Consider the following 17,934-nt stretch of genomic DNA (forward strand, 5'->3'; position numbering starts at 1 on the left):
CGCTGTTTTTGCTCAATTATTTTCTTGTCTCTTCTCTCGTGACAGACTATCTCACTGCCTTGTCTCCTCCTACACTGTCTTCAGATGTGTGTATGTGTGTGTGGTTCTGCCTGCTTTGCATATGTTTTCTTTTGAATTTTCTCCTGGGCCACTCATCTTTTTTGACTGTCAAATTTGCCCTTCCTTTGATTACTTAACTTTGACTATTACATTTTTCACTTTTAGAATGTTCATGTGGTACCTTTTTACAGCTTCTAGGTCTCTGCCAAAATTTTGTTTCGTGTTTTATCTCCTAGAGCACAGCAGGTATAGCTGTTGTAAAGGCTGTGTGTGCAGTGGGAAGCTGTCCACAGTGTTCCTGGCCCGGGTATTTTCAGGTGGCTGTGCCTAGCAGGAGGCCTGCCCTCCAGGGAGTTAGTCTGCTTCAGTTAGGAACTTGGGATGAAGGAGGGCTACACTTTTTTTTATTATTATGATTTTTTGTCAGTTGTGGGTCTTGAACTCTGGGCCTGGGTGCTGTCCCTCAGCTCTTCAGCTCAAGGCTAGTGCTCTACCACTTGAGGCACATTGCCACTTCCAGTTTTCTGGTGGTTAACTGGAGGTAAGAGTCTCAAGGACTTTCCTACCTGGGCTGACTTTGAACTGTGATCCTCAGATCTCAGCCTCCTGAGTAGCTAGGATTACAGGCATGAGCCACAGGTGCCTGGCTACTATACAGTCTTTCCTAAGTGTTATTCTTGCTTCATCTCTGTTCCTTGAATGGCTTTTGTGCTCTTGCCTTACATACAAGCAGAGTGCCGAGGACCACTGCCTTCAGGTAGAACCGGCACCTTGATGCTCCCAGTGTCCCTCAGCCCAGCACTTCAGCTCACCGCCAGAGAACCAAGGACCACAGTACTGTGTGGTTATGGACTTAAGTCACAGGAAATGTATTGTCTCACAATGCTGGGGCTGAAAGTCTGCTAGCTTAGACTCCAATCACTGTCCCCTCAGGATGGCCCCAGGCATCCGGTCCCGCAGCACAGCTGTAATTCCCACTCAGTTTTCATATGACCCTTTCCCTGGTGTGGCAATCTAAATCTCCTCCTCTTTCTCAACTGTTTTTGTTTGTTTTGTTTTGTTGTTGCTGCTGGTCCTGGGGCTTGAATTCAGGGCCTGGGCACTGTTTCTGAGTTTTTTTTCACTCAAGGCACTATTTCGGAGTTTTTTTTCACTCACTCTACCACTCTGAGCCACAGCGCTACTTCTGGTTTTCTGGTGGTTCATTTGAGTCTTAGAGACTTCCTGGCCAGGCTGGCTTTGAACTGTGATCCTCAGATCTCAGCCTCCTGAGTAGCTAGAATTAGAGTGTGAGCCAATGGTGCCCATAAAGAGCCCATGTCTTTATGGACAATATCACCCCCTTCCCTCACTCTCTGTTTTCCCCTCCCAATCCCACCCACAAATTGTATAGTTTACTTTCAGCATAGTGTCTAGTGAGTGCCACTGCTAGGGCCTTCTCTTACTTAAAAAGGCTTCAGAACTAGAGCTCACTGAACTCTAGTTCAACCTGAACTAATTTCAGGATGATTACAGCGCAATATCCTTAACTATCTCTGCATATATCCTAAGGTCACATTTGGGGTTTGAGGAAACTGGATTTTGAGAAAATACTATGTCCACGACAGACCTACTCCTGAGCCCATGGCCCAAAGTGGCCCCGATGCCACAGTGACTGCAATCACAGAGCACTGTCCTCCCCCGAGCCCAGCATCTCCCCACACTGCCAGTCAGCTCATCCATCATGAAGCCCTCCACTGCTCCTCCCCCCTCTCAGCCCAGCCAGAGGTCACTTCCTCCAGAGGCTCTGGGCAGCCCTGCCGGAGCCCGCCTCGGCCTCTCAAAGCTCTCTTCGGTGCAGTCTCACTCACATGTCTGAACCCCTAGCAGGTTGGCCCTGGGAGCCAAGGCAGGTACCCAGTACCTGACACAGCATTCACCATGGAGAGACTTAACATCCTTGCTGAGGTAGCCCCTGTGAGTGCTTGGCAAATTAGTGATCTCTTCAAAAGATACTCAATGCTGCTTTTAGCCAGAGCTATCCCGCTGTGCTCTTCTTGCTGCCAGAGACGGAGATGCACCCAGAGCAGCCTGAGCTGGAGGAAGACCCTCAGGGCCAGCAAGATGACCATTATGTAGGACTCAACAAGGAAACCATCAGAGCAGTAATCAAAATAAGCATGTGGTGCCTGCAACTGCAGAAAGCACTATGTTACGCGCTTTAGACTGCACGTCCCGCCATCGTCATTTATACATGTGAGAATTATTGTTTGTTTTTTTTTGGGGGGGGGCTGGGGGGGTCCAGTTGTGGGACCTGAACTCTGGGCCTGGGCGCTGTCCCTCCGCTCTTCAGCTCAAGGCTAGCGCTCTACCACTTGAGCCACAGCGCCACTTCCGGCTTTTTTTTCTTTTTGCTTATGTGGTGCTAAGGAATCGAACCCAGGGCCTCAGGCATGCAAGGCAAGCGCTCTACCACTGAGCCACTTTCCCAGCCCCAATTATTGTTTGTTTTGCAGATATGGAAACTGAGTCTCAGAAACACAGAGATAACAATTACTTTCAGTACAAGTAAGCCAAGAACTAGTATCTTCCCTGTTCACAGATGAAGAAGCATAGCTTTGAGATGGCAGACCTCCTAAGAAGCAGATCTGACTTCACCTGACAGCAAAAGAGCAGGCTTCACACTGCTACATTAGTTTGAAAGCCTGGTGGCTGACACCTGCCATCCTCGCCACTCAGGAAGCTGAGACTGAGGATCACACTCCCATAAGGAAAGCCCGTGAGACTCTTACCTCTGATTAACCACCAAAAAGCCACAAGTAGAGCTGTGGCTCAAGTGATAAGAGAGCCAGACTTGAGCACATGAAATTAGAAACAGTGCCCAAGCCCTGAATTCAAGCCCCAGGACCTGCACACTCCTTCCCATGCCTACCACCACTTAAAAAAAGAACTTTTAGGGGGCTGGGAAGGTAGTTCAGTGGTAGAGCGCTTGCCTTGCATGCATGAGGCCCTGGGTTCAATTCCTCAGCACCACATAAGCAAAAAGAAAAAAGCCGGAAGTGGCACTGTGGCTCAAGTGGTAGAGCGCTAGCCTTGAGCTGCAGAGCTGAGGGACAGCACCCAGACCCAGAGTTCAGGCTCCACGACCAGACCCTCCCCCCCCCCAAAAAAAGAACTTTTAAGCTGGGTGCCAGTGGCTACTCAGGAGGCTGAGATCTGAGGATCACCGTTCAAAGCCAGCCAAGACAGGAAAGTCTGTGAGAGTCTTATCTCCAATTACCCACCAGTGGTGCTGTGACTAAAGAGGTAGAGTGCTAGCCTTTAGCTGAAGAGTTCAGGGACAGCTCCCAGGCCTAGAGTTTACGTCCCACCACTGACATACACGCACACAAAAAAAGACTTCTTACCTACCACTTTCTAGGATGCTATAACAAAAAGTTAAGTATTAATAAGGATTTGGAGAAATTGGAGCTCTCCTCATATACCCCAAGTTTTATAAAGCTGTTGCTACATTTTATATAGGAACATATATTTTATATAGGGACATAAAATGGAGCAACTTTATAAAACAGTCCAGCAGTTCCTCAAAAAATTAAACAGAGCTCAAGGAAGCACAGGTACAGCTCCAGCTCCCAGGCCCTGAGTTCAAGAACCCACAACTCACACACACACACACACACACACACACACACACACACACACACACACACACACAACTATAAACTGTAAAAAGTGTACATCTATCATGTCAGCTACAGCTAGAAGTACAGAAGAGGAGAATCATGGTCCAGGACAGTCTGGGTAAAACACAAGACCCTATCTCAAAAATCAGGAGAAAAAGCCAGGCTCTGGTGGCTCACACCTGTGATCAGAGCTACTAAGAAGGCTGAGCTCTAATGATCGCAGTTTGAAGCCAGCCTGGGCTGGAAAAGTCTGTGATACTCTTATCTCCAATAAACTACTCAGGAAAAGCTAGAAGTGGGGCTCTGGCTCAAGTGGTAGAGTGCTAGCCTTGAGCAAAAGCAGCTCAGAGACAGTGGCCAGGCTAGAGTTCAAACCCCAAGACGGGAAGGGGGGCAGGGAGGAATCAGCAGAATGAAAAGGGCTGATACTACAGCTAAAGCAATAGAACATCTAACTATCAAGTGCAAGCCCTGAGTTCAAACTGCAGTACCAATCAATTAATGAAACACAGAGTTAGCATTTGGCCTATCAATTCCACTGCTAGATACATATCCAAGACAAATGAAAACATGTCAACACAAAGCACATATACAAATGACACAGGAGCATTATCCAGAAAAGCCAAAGATTAGAAATAACCCATATATAACCCACATGTCCACCAACTTATAGATACTAAAATGAAGTATATGAACACCACAACATAGAACCTTGAAGATATGCCAAATGAAAGAAACAAGACATCAAAGACTCTGCTGTTTGATTCCATTTACATAAAAGACCAAAATTGGCAGATACACTCAGACAGAAAATAGGTTAGTAGATGCCTATGTTCATGAAGGGAACAGGGAGGAACTAGGGTGATGAAAATGTTTTCAAACTGATTGTGGTAGCAACTGCACAACTGTGAATACACTAAAAAAAAAAATCACTGAACTGTACAGTTGGGGGGGTTGTTTTGCTTTTATATTTTTTTAAATAGGTTCTGGCTACATAATACAGGCTGGCCTCAAACTGAGATCCTCCTGCCTCAGTTTCCCAACTGCTGAGATTACAGATATGTATCACTACACCTACCTGTACTATTTAAAACTGAAGTGGAAGATATGTGAATTCTATCTCCTAACGCTGAGTTTTTCAGCTCAATAAAAAAAAAAAAAAGGGAGCCGGGCGCTGGTGGCTCACGCCTGTAATCCTAGCTACTCAGGAGGCTGAGATCTGAGGATCGTAGTTCAAAGCCAGCCTGGGCAGGAAAGATTGTGAGACTCCTATCTCCAATAAAACCACCAGAAAACCGGAAGTGGCGCTGTAGCTCAAGTGGTAGAGCGCTCGCCTTGAGCTGAAGAGCTGAGGGACAGCGCCCAGGCCCAGAGTTCAAGCCCCACGACCGACAAAAAATAAATAAATAAATAAAATAAAATAAAATAAAAGGGGGGGGGGGGCTGGAAGGTGGCTCAGTGGTAGAGTGCTTGCCTTGCATGCATGAGACCCTGGGTTCGATTCCCCAGCACCACATAAGCAAAAAGAAAAAAAAGCCGGAAGTGGCGCTGTGGCTCAAGTGGTAGAGCGCTAGCCTTGAGCTGAAGAGCGGAGGGACAGTGCACAGGCCCAGAGATCAGGCCCCACGACTGGACCCAAAAAAAAAAAAAAAAAGAACATTCCTTGGCACTGGTAGTTCACACCTATAATCCCAGCTACTCAGAAGGCTGAAATCTGGAGGATCTAGGTTAAAAGTATAAGCAGAAGTCTGTGAGACTGTCTCCAAAAAGGGAATATGGCTCCAGTAATATTGTACCTGCCTAATAAAGACAAAAATAACAAAAACCAAGAAAAAAATAACAAAACCAAGCAAAAAAAAAAAAAAAAAAAAAAAAAAAGGAGACCAAAATGTTGCTCAAGTAGTAGAGCATCAGCTGAACAAGCTTGCGGTCCTGATTTCAAGCCCCATGTTCACAGCAGCCAAACATACATTAAACATTTTACCTCATTTCAACCTGCATTCATTTCACAATGGGAAAAGTGACTTAAATTGAAGTAAGGAATACAAGCACCTCTTAGTCATCTCTACCTCTATGTTCATAATTTTTTTTTGTTTTTTTTGCTTTGGGGTTTTTTTTTTTGGCGGGGGGGGGGGGGTTTGCCAGTCCTGGAGCTTGAACATAGGTCCTGGGCACTGGCCAAGTCTCTCTGTGCTCAAGGCTAGTTAGTGCTCTACCACTTGAGCCACAGAACCACTTCTGGCCTTTTCTGTTTATGTGGTACTGAGGGATGGAACCCAGGGCTTCATGCATGCTAGGCAAGCACTCTACCACTAAGCCACCTTCCAGCCATTATGTTCATAAATGTTTTACAAACATAAATTAAACTCTAGCTTAACTGATAGCTTCCCAGAATTACACTCTTGCTGTATTCATTGAATTAGCTGATCAGAATAATAGCTCTTTCCCTTTTCCTCACTAGCGATGTGCTCCTAGAGTCATTAGAGTGCTGTGGTCAGGACATACAAATGAACCCATGCAGTTTCAACACTAAAGAGTTCAAACATGTGTAGTCCTAGCTACTCATCAGGAGGCTGAGATCTGAAGATCACAGTTGGAAACCAGCCGAGGAAGTAAAGTCCATGAGGCTCTTTATCTCTGATTAACCACCGAAAAAGCCAAAAGTAGAGCTGTGGTTCGAGGGGTAGAGGAATCTTGAGCGAGTTCAAGCCCCAAGACAGGAACAAAAACAAAAGGATAGAATACATGAAAACAGATACACATGACATGCTAAACCAGTAAATAACCAATTCAAACATATACAAAATTTTCACTAAAAGATTAAAAGTTTTAAGAAAACAAAATAAAAAAACACTGCATAATCTAGACATATTTGGAGGTTCGTGTTCTCTACATGAATATCCCAGGCCTCCTTCAACTAGAATTGAAATTTGAACAAGATTCCCAGGAGACACATTTGACATTAAAATTTGAGGACTATTATCAAAAGATTGTTTTTTAGCTGGACCCAAGTTCACACCAGTAATGCCAGCTACTCAGGAGGCTGACAGCTGAGGATAATGGTTCGCAGCCAAACCAGGCAGGAAACTCTATGAAATTCTTATTTTCAATTAACCAGCAAAAAAGGTGTAAGCAGAGCTTTGGCTCAAGTGGTAGAGTGTCAGCCTTGAACAAAAAAATGCTAAGGGTAGCTGCCAGGCCCTGAGTTCAACCAGGAGGAAAAAAATCTTTTTTTTCTTTCTCTCCTAAATTAAGATAGATTGAGCTTGCGCTAGACTAATACTTTGAAAACCTGACATACATACAGCTCTGGTCCTGGGCCAACTCATCCTCGGATCCTCTCTTCCTTCTTTTGCTTCATTCGACTGCAGAGGAAGTGATCCCTGCAGGCCGGGGCTCCCAGGGAGCAGCTGTAGCATCCAAGGCTGGGCCAGATGGACCTCTGGGTCCGGATTCCACTGCAGTCACTGTGCATCTCGCCCCTTTGTCCCTGGGCTCAGTGGTGGCAGCGGTTTCCTGTGTGTTGCTTCATCTCCGGGTTGCCTCACTGACTGCAGTTTGCATTCTCAGTTCTCTAGCACCTGTGTGCCCACCCCCCCTCCCCGCCCCCCCATTAAACTCCCTCTGGTCAAATACTTAAAGTGGGCTCTGTTTCTTTTTCCACCCAGGATAGCCCATACCACCTGGGTATTTCTATTACATACCACATTTACCAGAGGAATTTTGTGAATGGCCTCTTTGCTACAGAAGGGAGCTATTGCACATGCCATAACCCTCACATTTCCGACATTCTGAAACTCGCAGGCAACCCAGAAGGAAGTCAGCCTTAAACTATCTGTATAGCAGATGTGACTATTCAGAAAAGCAAGTCCTCTGGGTGTATTTTTAACACTGTACCCATCACTCCCCCTCAACCAGAACAGCTGGTATTGCAGCTATTGTTTTTTTTTTGGGGGGGGGGGAGGATTAAAGAGGAGAAAGAAAAAAAAACCTGAAGTCACATTGAGATGAATCTCTCCCAGCAGACCACACAGTCAGTCAGTCAGAAGATCGGTTCTATCGGGCACCAGGCACTACCTGGCCCACACCGGGCAGAACCCTGCCCTGAGGGACCAGACATCAAGAGCAGGCGCTCCTATCGGAACCATCTAGGGCTCCCTGGAGATCATCCTGACCTGATCTTCACTCCATGCTTGGAAAATTCCCCAGTGGTGCGCTCTTGCCCAAGGCCAAAAAAACCAACCTTTCCCTTTCCCACTGGCCTGCCGGCCCTGATCCACCCTTGCGGCCTCGGCCAAATCCCACTGACGCCCTGACCATTTCCAGGGGTGACCAAAATATGGGGAACGGCGGCCCCTCTCCCCCAAGCCCCACAGTCTGTCCCTCAGGACCGCATCTTCAACGGGCCGTCTTCACCCCTGCCTCACCGGTCCATCCTCTACGCTTCTGCAGCACTTTCTAGATCGTCGTGGCTAAGCATAGGTGTCGCCCCTTTCCTAGACCGAAAACCTTCAGGTGGAGAAAGAGCTTTCCAACGCGGGATCCGTTTCCAGACCCCTTGGGGCTCTGGTGAAGTCGGCCTCTCCAGGCCGTTTCTAAGGCCAGACACCCAGGATGACAACAAACCACAGTGCTAACTCTCTGGGTTGGGACCTGGCGGAGGAAATGAGTCGGCGCGAACCCCGAGCCAGCCCGGGGGACCTGAGGAGTCCCCGCGTGCCGCGCTCCCTCCGCCCCGCGCGTCCCGCCGCCGCCGCCGCCGCTCCTGGAATCGCTTCGGCGTCCGTCCGATGCCCATCTGCCAAATGACAAACCTATCCGGGACATCGATTAGCGCCCGAGCCGGCCCCCGGGCCAGGAAACGGAGGCCGGCAGAAGATACGGCCAGAAATGGCTCCCACGGCAAAGGGACCCACCGGCCCCCGAGGGGAACACGCACTGCAGCGAGGCCGCCGGGCGGAGGCCACCTGTCCGGCCACCTGCCCGAGGACGCCCTGCGGACCGGGGGAGGCTCGCTCTGAGCACAACAAACACCGGGCCGGGCCGGGCCGGGCCGACCGCGGTGAGCGGGACCCTCGGCGGGGAGACAAAGGGCGCGACCCGGCGCGTCTCTCCGCCCCCAGTCCCCGCGGAGAGCCGGTGCCCGGCGGGAGCGCCGCCCGGCCGCCCCGGGGAGGACGGGGCGAGGGTGGGGAGGCGACCCGGCCGCCCGCGAGGCGAGGGGGAAGGAAGACACCCCCCTACCCCGGAGGGCACCCGACTTCCGCGGGCGTCACAGGTGAGGCCACGGGGAGGTGCCGGCCCCCCGGCTCGGGAACGCGCAGACCCGGGGGTCCCGGCGCAGGCGGGCCTCCTCCGGTCCCCGTCCCGCGAGGGACGAGCCGCGCGACCCCGGCCTGCGGGCCTCCGTCTCCTCCGGGCCTCCGTCTCCTCCGGCCCCGGGCGGCCCCGGCCCCGCGGACGCCCACCTGCGCTCCCCCCGCCCCGCTCCCGCGCCGGCCCGGCCCGGGTCCCGGCCCGCTGCCGCGGCGGGGCGCGCTCGGCCCGGACGGCAGCGCCCGCGGGACCCCGGGCCGGGCCGGGCCGGGCCTGGGCGGCCGCTCCGGCGGACAGGGCCACGAGCCTCGGCGGAGCCCGCGGCGAGGGGGGCGCGCTCCGGGCCGCCGCGCGCCGGGCTCACCTTCTGGCGGATCTGGCCCGACGTGGAGACCTTGCGGATGAGCTTCTGCGGGGAGCCCGGCTCGGCCTCGGGCTCGCTGTCCGACGACTCCTCAGGCGGCGGCGGCGGAGGAGGTTGCAACGGACCCGGCGGAGGGGCGCCCGCCGCCGCCGCCATGCTGCCGGGCCAGCGCGCGCGCCACGGGGGGGGAGGCGGGGCGGGGCGGGGCCTGGGCGGGGCGGGGCCTGGGGGCGGGGCGATGTCCGGGGCGGGGCCGGGGAGGTCCTCGCGCGCCCCCTGTCGGCCGGCGAGCGGCTGCAGCAGGCGCCGGGCCAGTGCTCCTCCCGGCCCTCTCCCAGGGGCGCCCGGAACGGGGGCGCCCGGGCCGGCGTCTGTGAGTTGTTCTTGGTTTCTGGAACACCTTGTGTTTCTTCTTTCTGTGTCCCCTCCTTTTTTGAAAAAGCCTCTCACATCAGAATGCAAGTGACCCCCGGGAGGCTGGGGACCACGTTAGCCAAGCAATTGGGAGAGGCTGGCCCGCTGCGGGGGGGGGGGGGGGGGGGGGGGGCGAGGCGGCCTGAGGCTGGCCCGCTGCGGGGGGGGGGGGGGGGGGGGCGGGGGGGGGAGGAGGGAGGCGGCCTGAGGCTGGCCCGCTGGGGGGGGGAGGCGGCCTGAGGCTGGCCCGCTGAGGGGGGGGGGGGGCGGGGGCGCAGGAGTACCCGGCTGGGCTGGGTTGGGAGAGAGATGGAGAATGACAGGACTCTTCCCTGAAGGATACGGGAGGAACTGGGTTACCAGCAGAAACCATATTTGTGCAAAGACCCTGAAGCAAGAGAGAAAGGAGCTCAGAGCGCAGATGGCATAAAGATAGGGGCCTAGGGTTGAAAAGGTCACGGCAGGTTTCTTGGACCAGATCTGCAGCTGACCTTTCCGGTGGAGGCCTGGGAGCCACCGGAAGCCCTGGAGGGACTTAAGTCAGGTACTGCTGCGCCACATAGCTGGGGCCTAGGATTCAAGCTTTGGTGCAGTTTGGGGGGCAGGTGGCCACCCTGAAGTACTGAGTGGGGCTGAGAGGTTGGCAGACAAGGGCAGAGACCAGCCCTGAAGGGAGGTAGGGTGAGCAGCCGGTGACACTGTGCTTCTCCAGCAGACGGGAGGCGGTCAGCTGGAGGATGGGATCGCTGGGTTTGGAACGTCTTCGGAATTATCCAACTGAAGACATGTGGTGTCACCCAGAGGGAAATGCTGTCTGTGTTTCCCGCTATGAGGGGCCATCCATGGGGCTGCGGTCACACCTTCAAAGGGCTAAGAGAGACCCGTCAGCAAGCTCAGTCCCTCCTGCTTTCCATCACCCCCAGAACCTCCAAACAAGAAGGCCAAAGAATGGTCCTAACAGCCAGGATAGAAGATGACCAGGCCTAACGCAGGAATTCTGTGGGGCGGACCTGAGAAAGCCCTGAGAGTACACAACCGCGCTGCCTGCGCTGTAGCCGCCAGCCACGTGTGGCTGTGCTCATTCAAGTCCCAATTAAGATTAATTTTCAGTTCCTCAGTCATACTGGCCACATCCGTGTGCTCTGGAGCCGCATGTGGCTTGACAGCGACCACTCCAGATCACACCAGGGCAAAACACTTCCATCACGGGACAGTGACAATATACAAGGCAGCGACAGCTCCAGTGCAGAGCAACAGGCACAAGCAGGGACGCTGGCCCTCAGCCATGCCCCACAGTCAGCATTTGGAAAGACGCCCTGACATGGGAGAGCTAGGTCCCTCTTCCCACGGTGTGCCACAGAGGTAGGATTTGAACTGGGGTCAAGTGATTCCTTAGTCTCCAGTACTTGGCCAGGAAGCAGAGGCCTATGGGAGTACATAGGTAGAAAGTGGCCCAAAGCGGGTCCACTTATGTGTTGAAATCCAGCCCCCAGGCACTCAGAACGCAACAGTACTAGATGTACAGTCCTTAAAATGTAATTACCTTAAGATAAGATCTTTAAGGTAGTCCTTAATCCAGTCTGACTCCCATTAAGGAGATTAGAACACAAACACAGAACTAGGTGAAGATGACTTGGGAGAAGAACACTGTCTGAAAACCAAGAGGAGAGGCCCTGCCCGCACCTTGGTCTCAGCTTGGCAGCAGTATCCCATTGGTTAAGTTACCTTGTCTGTGATGTTACAGGCAACTGTAGGAACTAATTCAGACACAAAAAGTGTCTGCATCCCCACAGACCTAGGGCTTTTCTATCAGTATTATCTGAAGCTGAGGTGTAGTTCAAGTTGTACAACACTTTCCTATGTATGGATGTGTGTGTGTGTGTGTATATATATGTATATAATGCAAATGTGTAGATATATAATGTAAATGTGTGTGTGTGTAGACACACAAGTGGAATGGTCTAGCTTTAGAGCTAGAGCTTTTTTTCTTCCAAGGGCTATTTAAAACATGATTATGAGCGAGGAGCCGGTAACTCATGCCTATAAGCCTAGCTACTCAGGAGGCTGAGATCTGAGGATAGCAGTTCAAAGCCAGCCGGGGCAGGAAAGCCCATGAGACTCTTATCTCCAATTAACTACTAGAAAACCGGAAGTGGCACCTGTGGCTTGAGTGATAGAACATTCACCTTGAGCTGAAGAGCTGAAGGACAGCGCCCAAGTCCAGAGTTCAAGCCCCAAGACGGACAAAAAAAAAAAAAAAAAAAAAAAACCACCATGATTATGGGCCATACAAAATTATCAATACAGGGCTAGGAAGGTGGCTTAGTGGTAGAGTGCTTGCCTTGCATGCATTAGGCCGCCCTGGGTTCTATTCCTCAGCACAGGAAATAAAAAGCTGGAAATGCTGCTGTGGCTCAAGTGGTAGAGCGCTAGCCTTGAGCTGAAGAGCTGAGGGACAGCACCCATGCCCAGAGTTCAGGCCCCACGACTGGACCCAAAAAAATAAAATTAAATTAAAATAAATTATCAATACACGGGCTGGGAAAGTGGCTTAGTGGTAGAGCATGCATGAAGCCCTGGGTTCAATTCCTCAGTACCACATAAACAGAAAAAGTGGAAGTGGCGCTGTGGTTCAAGTGGTAGAATGCTAGCTTTGAGCAAAAGAAGCTCAGGGACAGTGCCCAGACCCTGAGTTTAAGCCCCAGGCCTGACAAAAATAAGTAAATAGATAGATAGATATAAATACAGGTACCTGCAGCCAACCAGAAGCATTACGTGTCTGTCCTGTGGTGTAGTAATTTTTTTGGGGGGGGGGGTCTGGTCATGGGGCCTGAATTCTGGGCCTGAGCGTTGTCCCTCAGCTCTTCAGCTCAAGGCTAGCACTCTGCCTCTTGAGCCACAGCACCACTTCCGGCTTTTTCTCTTTTTTTGCTTATGTGGTGCTGAGGAATCGAACCCAGGGCCTCATGCATGCAAGGCAAGCATTCTACCACTGAGCCACCTTCCCAGCCCCTGTGGTGTACTAAATGATTGTGCAAGTCTATGCAGCCCATAGGCCCGAAGTTCTGCACCCCTGATGGAGATAGGAACAGGAGGATGAAGTGGAGCTGCAGGGGAAGAACGAGTTAGTAACATCAGGGGAGCAGTGTGATCTGCAATTTAGAGATCTGGATAGAAAGATCGGGGAAGAAGGGAATTTTCTAGGAACATAAACAGCAACCAAGAAACAAAATGAGGGAACAAGCAGGTGAGCTGAGAGATGACAGGATGTAGGCGACCCAATGGCAAGGGGCAGGTGGCAAGCAGCCTCTGCTAGCCTCTCTAGCAAGGACTTCACCCCACAGACTCCAGTTAACTACTAAAGATCTGGAAATGGTACTGTGGCTCAAAGTGGTAGAACACTAGCCTTGAGCACAAAAGCTTAAGAGACAGTGCCCAGGCCCTGAGTTCAAGTTCAAGGCTCTGACCAGTGCATGCATGCACACATGCACACACACCACCACCACCACCAAAGCAGAAATCTCCTTGCGTGTCGGGGCAGAGATTGGTGCAGAAGGGGAAAGACTGGAAAGCAAGGAGAACATGAAAAGAAGTTGGACTACTCCAGGCAGTGCTGGATGGGCAGCCAAAATGGTGGCAATGGAGAGGGAGATGATAGAGGAGAGAAGACCCTTTGGGTCTTCCTGGAGGGTGGGGGGAGACAGCCTCACTAAGCAAGAGTACCTAGAATGAGCAAGATGAGTGTTCTAGGTGTGTGCATGGTGTAGCCTGTTAGAAACTCTGGGTTGGGGCTGGGAAGGTGGCTCAGTGGTAGAGCACTTGCCTTGCATGCCTGAGGCCCTGGGTTCGATTCCTCAGCACCACATTAGCAAAAAGAAAAAAGCCGGAAGTGGCGCTGTGGCTCAAGTGGTAGAGCGCTAGCCTTGAGCTGAAGAGTTGAGGGATAGCGCCCAAGCCCAGAGTTCAAGCCCCACAACTGGACCCATCCCCCCCCCCAAAAAAAAAAAAGAAAAAGAAAAAGATACTCTGGATTAAGCCAGACCCTTGTGGCTCATGCCTATCATCCTAGCTACTCAGGAGGCTGAGATCTGAGGAGGCAGTTCAAAGCCAGCCCAGGCAGGAAAGTCTGTGAGACTCTTATCTCCAATTAAACACTGGTTACTCTGTAGAGCTGAGGGACAGCGCTCAGGCCCAGAGTTCAAGCCCTATGACCGACCAAAAAAAAAAAAAAAAAGATTGGGTAGAAACTAATGACATCTAAATAATCATGAGCTTTACCTTCATAACATGTTGGTACCAAGGCCATCGTGCCAACTGATGTAGATTGTTAATAACACAGGACCTCTCAGGACTATCTCTTCTGTAAGTCCAAAATTATCTGAAATTAAAAATATATTAAAAAGAACTGTATTAAGCTTGGTGTAAGAATAATAGTGTGTTCTGAAGGCAAAGGAGCCTTATTCTGGCATGATTTTTTTTTTTTTTTAACACGCGAGGAAGCCTTTTTGTTTCCTTTGAAGGCACAGTGCTGTTCCCTAGGAGATCTGGGGAAGGGCTGAGCCATCAGCTCCGCAGAGTAGCTTGCAGGAAAAACACATTCCCTCGGGTGCCTCTCTGACAGCATGAGTCACACTGTGAATCATGTCTCAGGAGATGTTGCGCCCCGACTTCACCCCACCTCCAGGGCATTATCAAGGTGGCAGTAATAACACACCTCATGTCTGACCCAGTCCATTCGGTGACATGGCAGGCAAGAGTGTAAACCTGTTAGAAAGAACAGCTTCACAGTCCACCTGAGAACACGGGCCAGTCATTTTTCACCCCTAACCTGGGTTACCGTCCACACTTGGGATGGGACAGTCTTTATTTACTGCACACGACGCTGTAGTTTCTCTGTCCCCTGTTCCCAGTCTTATGAGAACCAGAAACCACTCCACACATTTCTAGATGTCCAACTCCCACCTCTACTCCCCTTATCCCATCACACACCACCCCAAGATCGATATTCGGATCTGTGAAATAAATAGGAATATAATTTTTTTAAGTTAAAGGAATAGGAAACAAATACCCTAAGTTATAAAAGTTAACTGTACATGTGATTAAGCTGCAGAGAACTAAATACACACAGAGACAGAGGTAAGATTGGAAGAAGATTGGAGTCCAACGGGCATACTGTGGATTGTATCAATGTCAATCCCTGCCTTGTCATATTGCACGGCTATAATTTATAAAGTATTAACCAGGCCAGGTGCTGGTGGCTCACATGTGTAATCCTAGCTACTCCAGAGGCTGAGATCTGAGGATCGAGGTTCAAAACAATCCTGGGTAGGAAAGACTGTGGGACTCTTATCTCCAACTAAGTACTAAAACTCTGAAAATGGTACTGTGGCTCATAGTGGTAGAACAATAGCCTTGAGCACAAAAACTTAAGGGACAGTGTCCAGGTCTAGAGTTCAAGTTCAAGGCTCTGGTCGGGAGTACTCCTCCGTCCCACCCCCCCCTCCAAAGCAAAAATAAATGGGCCAGGCACCAGTGGCTCACACCTGTAATCCTAGCTACTCAGGAAGCTGAGATCTGAGCATCACTGTTCAAAGCCAGCCTGGACAGGAAAGTCTGTGAGACTCTTATCTCCAATGAACCACCAGAAAACCAAAAGTGGTGCTGTGGCTCAAGTGGCAGAGGGCTCACTTTGAGCTGAAGAGTGCAAGGACAGCGCCCAACCCCGGAGTTCAAGCCCCACGATCAACAAAAATAAAATAAGTGGCAGGAATCCCCTTGCTGATTGCAGAATTTGCCCCACTTTCTCAGCCACCATTTTCTTTCTTTCTTTTTTTTTGGGGGGGGGTGGTCCTGGGGCTTGAATTCTGGGCATGGGCGCTGTCCTTGCACTTTTCAGCTCAAGGCGAGCACTCTACCGCTTGAGCCACAGCGTCACTTCCAGTTTTCTGGTGGTTCATTAGAAATAAGAGTCTCACAGACTTTCCTGCCTGGGCTGGCTTTGAACCATGATCCTCAGATCTCAGCCTCCTGAGTAGCTAGGATTACAGGCGTGAGCCACCGGTGCCCGGCTTGTAGCCTGCTTCTTGATCTGCACCTCCCCCCACCTCTGAGGGCTACATATTCAACCTGCCACAGATTTCCTGCCTCTCTAGAGGTCTGCATGCCAGCAAAGTCAAGGCTTGCTTTCTCATTGTGGTGGCTAGCAAGCTGCTGGTTTCCTGTCCTGCTCCCTCCCCAGGCTGGCTAGCTGTCAATCATGAACAAGCCAGCACCTGGGGGCCCATATTGGACATTCTAGAACCAAAATAACTTGAAGGGCTGGGACAGTTCTGACCTCTGATCCCCAGGGCTTGGTTTCCCAGCCCTTTCCTCTGCTCTCCCACTGCACGGTTCCAAAGGTCAGACCCATTCATGTCCCCCCTTAGTAAGTCCTGGCATCCAGCAATACAGGACCAATCATCTCATCTCAACTGGTGCTGCACAGTGAAGGCCCAGCCCTGACACAGCCGGCCCAAGAGTTCTGCAGGGAGCGCCCCCTGCTGGAAGCAAGAGAAAAGCTCATCATGACACAGCCATGACTCCTCAGAGCTTGCGCCACCCTAAAAGCCCCCAGGGCTGTCAGTTGTGGGGCTCGAACTCTGGGCACTGGCGTTGTCCCTCAGCTCTTCAGCTCAAGGCTAGCACTCTACCACTTGAGCTACAGCACCACTTCCGGTTTTCTTAGTGGTTTATTGGAGATAAGAGTCTCACAGACTTTTCTGCCCGAGCTGGCTTTGAACTGTGATCCTCAGATCTCAGCTTCCTGAGTAGCTAGCATTACAGATGTGAGCCACCAGCACCGGCACTATTATTATTATTAGCCCTCATTCCTGCCCATACTAGGATGCCTCAAAGTCAACACACAGATCCAAACCTTGCTTCACCTGTGTGGGCCCCATGTAGGGTTCCCACACACACAGTGGACCTTCCACACCCAGCCCCAAGGCTCAAGCAATCTGGACCTCTACTGGACAACTCCCCATGTTGGAGCCTTCAAGCATAGGCAGCTGATGCCCTGTCCAGTCCTCCAGAGCTGCTGAGTCCCAGAAACCCAATCGGAAGGAGTTCTTCCTACATATAACCCTTCCTCCTCACACCCTATCTCAGCTATAGAGAAATCTGCAGACCTCCTGACCCCTGTTATGTGCCAGTCCTGGGGCTTGAACTCAGGGTTTGGGTGCTGTCCCCGAGCATTTTTGCTCAAGACTAGTGTTTCACTACTTGACCCACAGGTCTACTTCAGTGTGTGTGTGTGTGTGTGTGTGTGTGTGTGTGTGTGTGTGTGAGAGAGAGAGAGAGAGAGAGAGAGAGAGAGAGAGAGAGAGAGAGAGAGAGAGACTGTCTTGGGGCTTGAACTCTGGGCCTGGGCACTGTCCCTGAGCTCTTCAGCTCAAGGCTAGCATTCTACCAGTTGAGCCACAGTGCCACTTCCAGTTTTCTGGTGATTCACTGGAGATATAAAGAGTCTCACGGACTTTCCTGCCCGGGCTGGCTTTGGACTGTGATCCTCAGATCTCAGCCTGCTGAGTAGGTAGGATGACAGGTGTGAGCCAACGGCACCCAACTTCTATTTCATTTTTTTGGAGGTATGTCTCACAAACCTTCCTGTCCAGGCTGGCTCTGATCCACAATCCTCAGATCTCAGCCTCCTGAGTAGTTAGGATTACAGGTATGAGCCACCAGTGCCCAATCTACAGATCCCTTTTATTTGAAACCATAAGCAGCACCACACATCTCCCAAGGTCCCCCATGGCTGCCAAGTGGCCACTCAGTCTCCCTGGCACCAGGCTGGTGGGTCTCATGGCCAGGAGAGGGATCCCTTGATGGAAGGAGCCCTTCTCCTTTCATGTTTGATATCAGTATAAGATTCATACTAGAAAGCCTATTGGTTCACAGTGAACCCCTTTTCCAGAACAATCCATCCCCAGGGCTGGGCTCTGCACCACTGGACATAGAGTGTTGGTCCTTATGACCATAGCTAAGCCTATTGGATTCTTTTTTTTTGCCAGTCCTGGGACTTGAACTCAGGGCCTGGGCACTGTCCCTGAGCTTCTTTTGCTTAAGGCTAGCACTCTACCA

At 51.2% G+C, this 17,934-nt stretch overlaps 1 protein-coding gene across 5 annotated transcripts in view; it reads right to left on the reverse strand.

Moving 5' to 3' along the window:
- The window catches only part of Dgkd (diacylglycerol kinase delta), a 96,646-nt gene extending 87,088 nt beyond the window's left edge, over positions 1-9,558 (reverse strand). For 2 of the 5 annotated variants that reach the window (XM_070013907.1, XM_070013995.1), the window contains exon 1: positions 9,403-9,558. In XM_070013907.1, the coding sequence (XP_069870008.1) occupies positions 9,403-9,558 (156 nt within the window). Of the gene's footprint in view, positions 1-7,023; positions 7,264-9,402 lie in introns of those variants that run through there. The other 3 variants (XM_070014125.1, XM_070014084.1, XM_070014181.1) reach the window with 3 other exon arrangements.
- Between the last annotated feature and the right edge of the window lie 8,376 nt (positions 9,559-17,934).

This window comes from Dipodomys merriami, unplaced genomic scaffold, assembly GCF_024711535.1.
Source record: "Dipodomys merriami isolate MVZ:Mamm:240054 unplaced genomic scaffold, mDipMer1.0.p SCAF_1, whole genome shotgun sequence".
NCBI lineage: Eukaryota > Metazoa > Chordata > Mammalia > Rodentia > Heteromyidae > Dipodomys > Dipodomys merriami.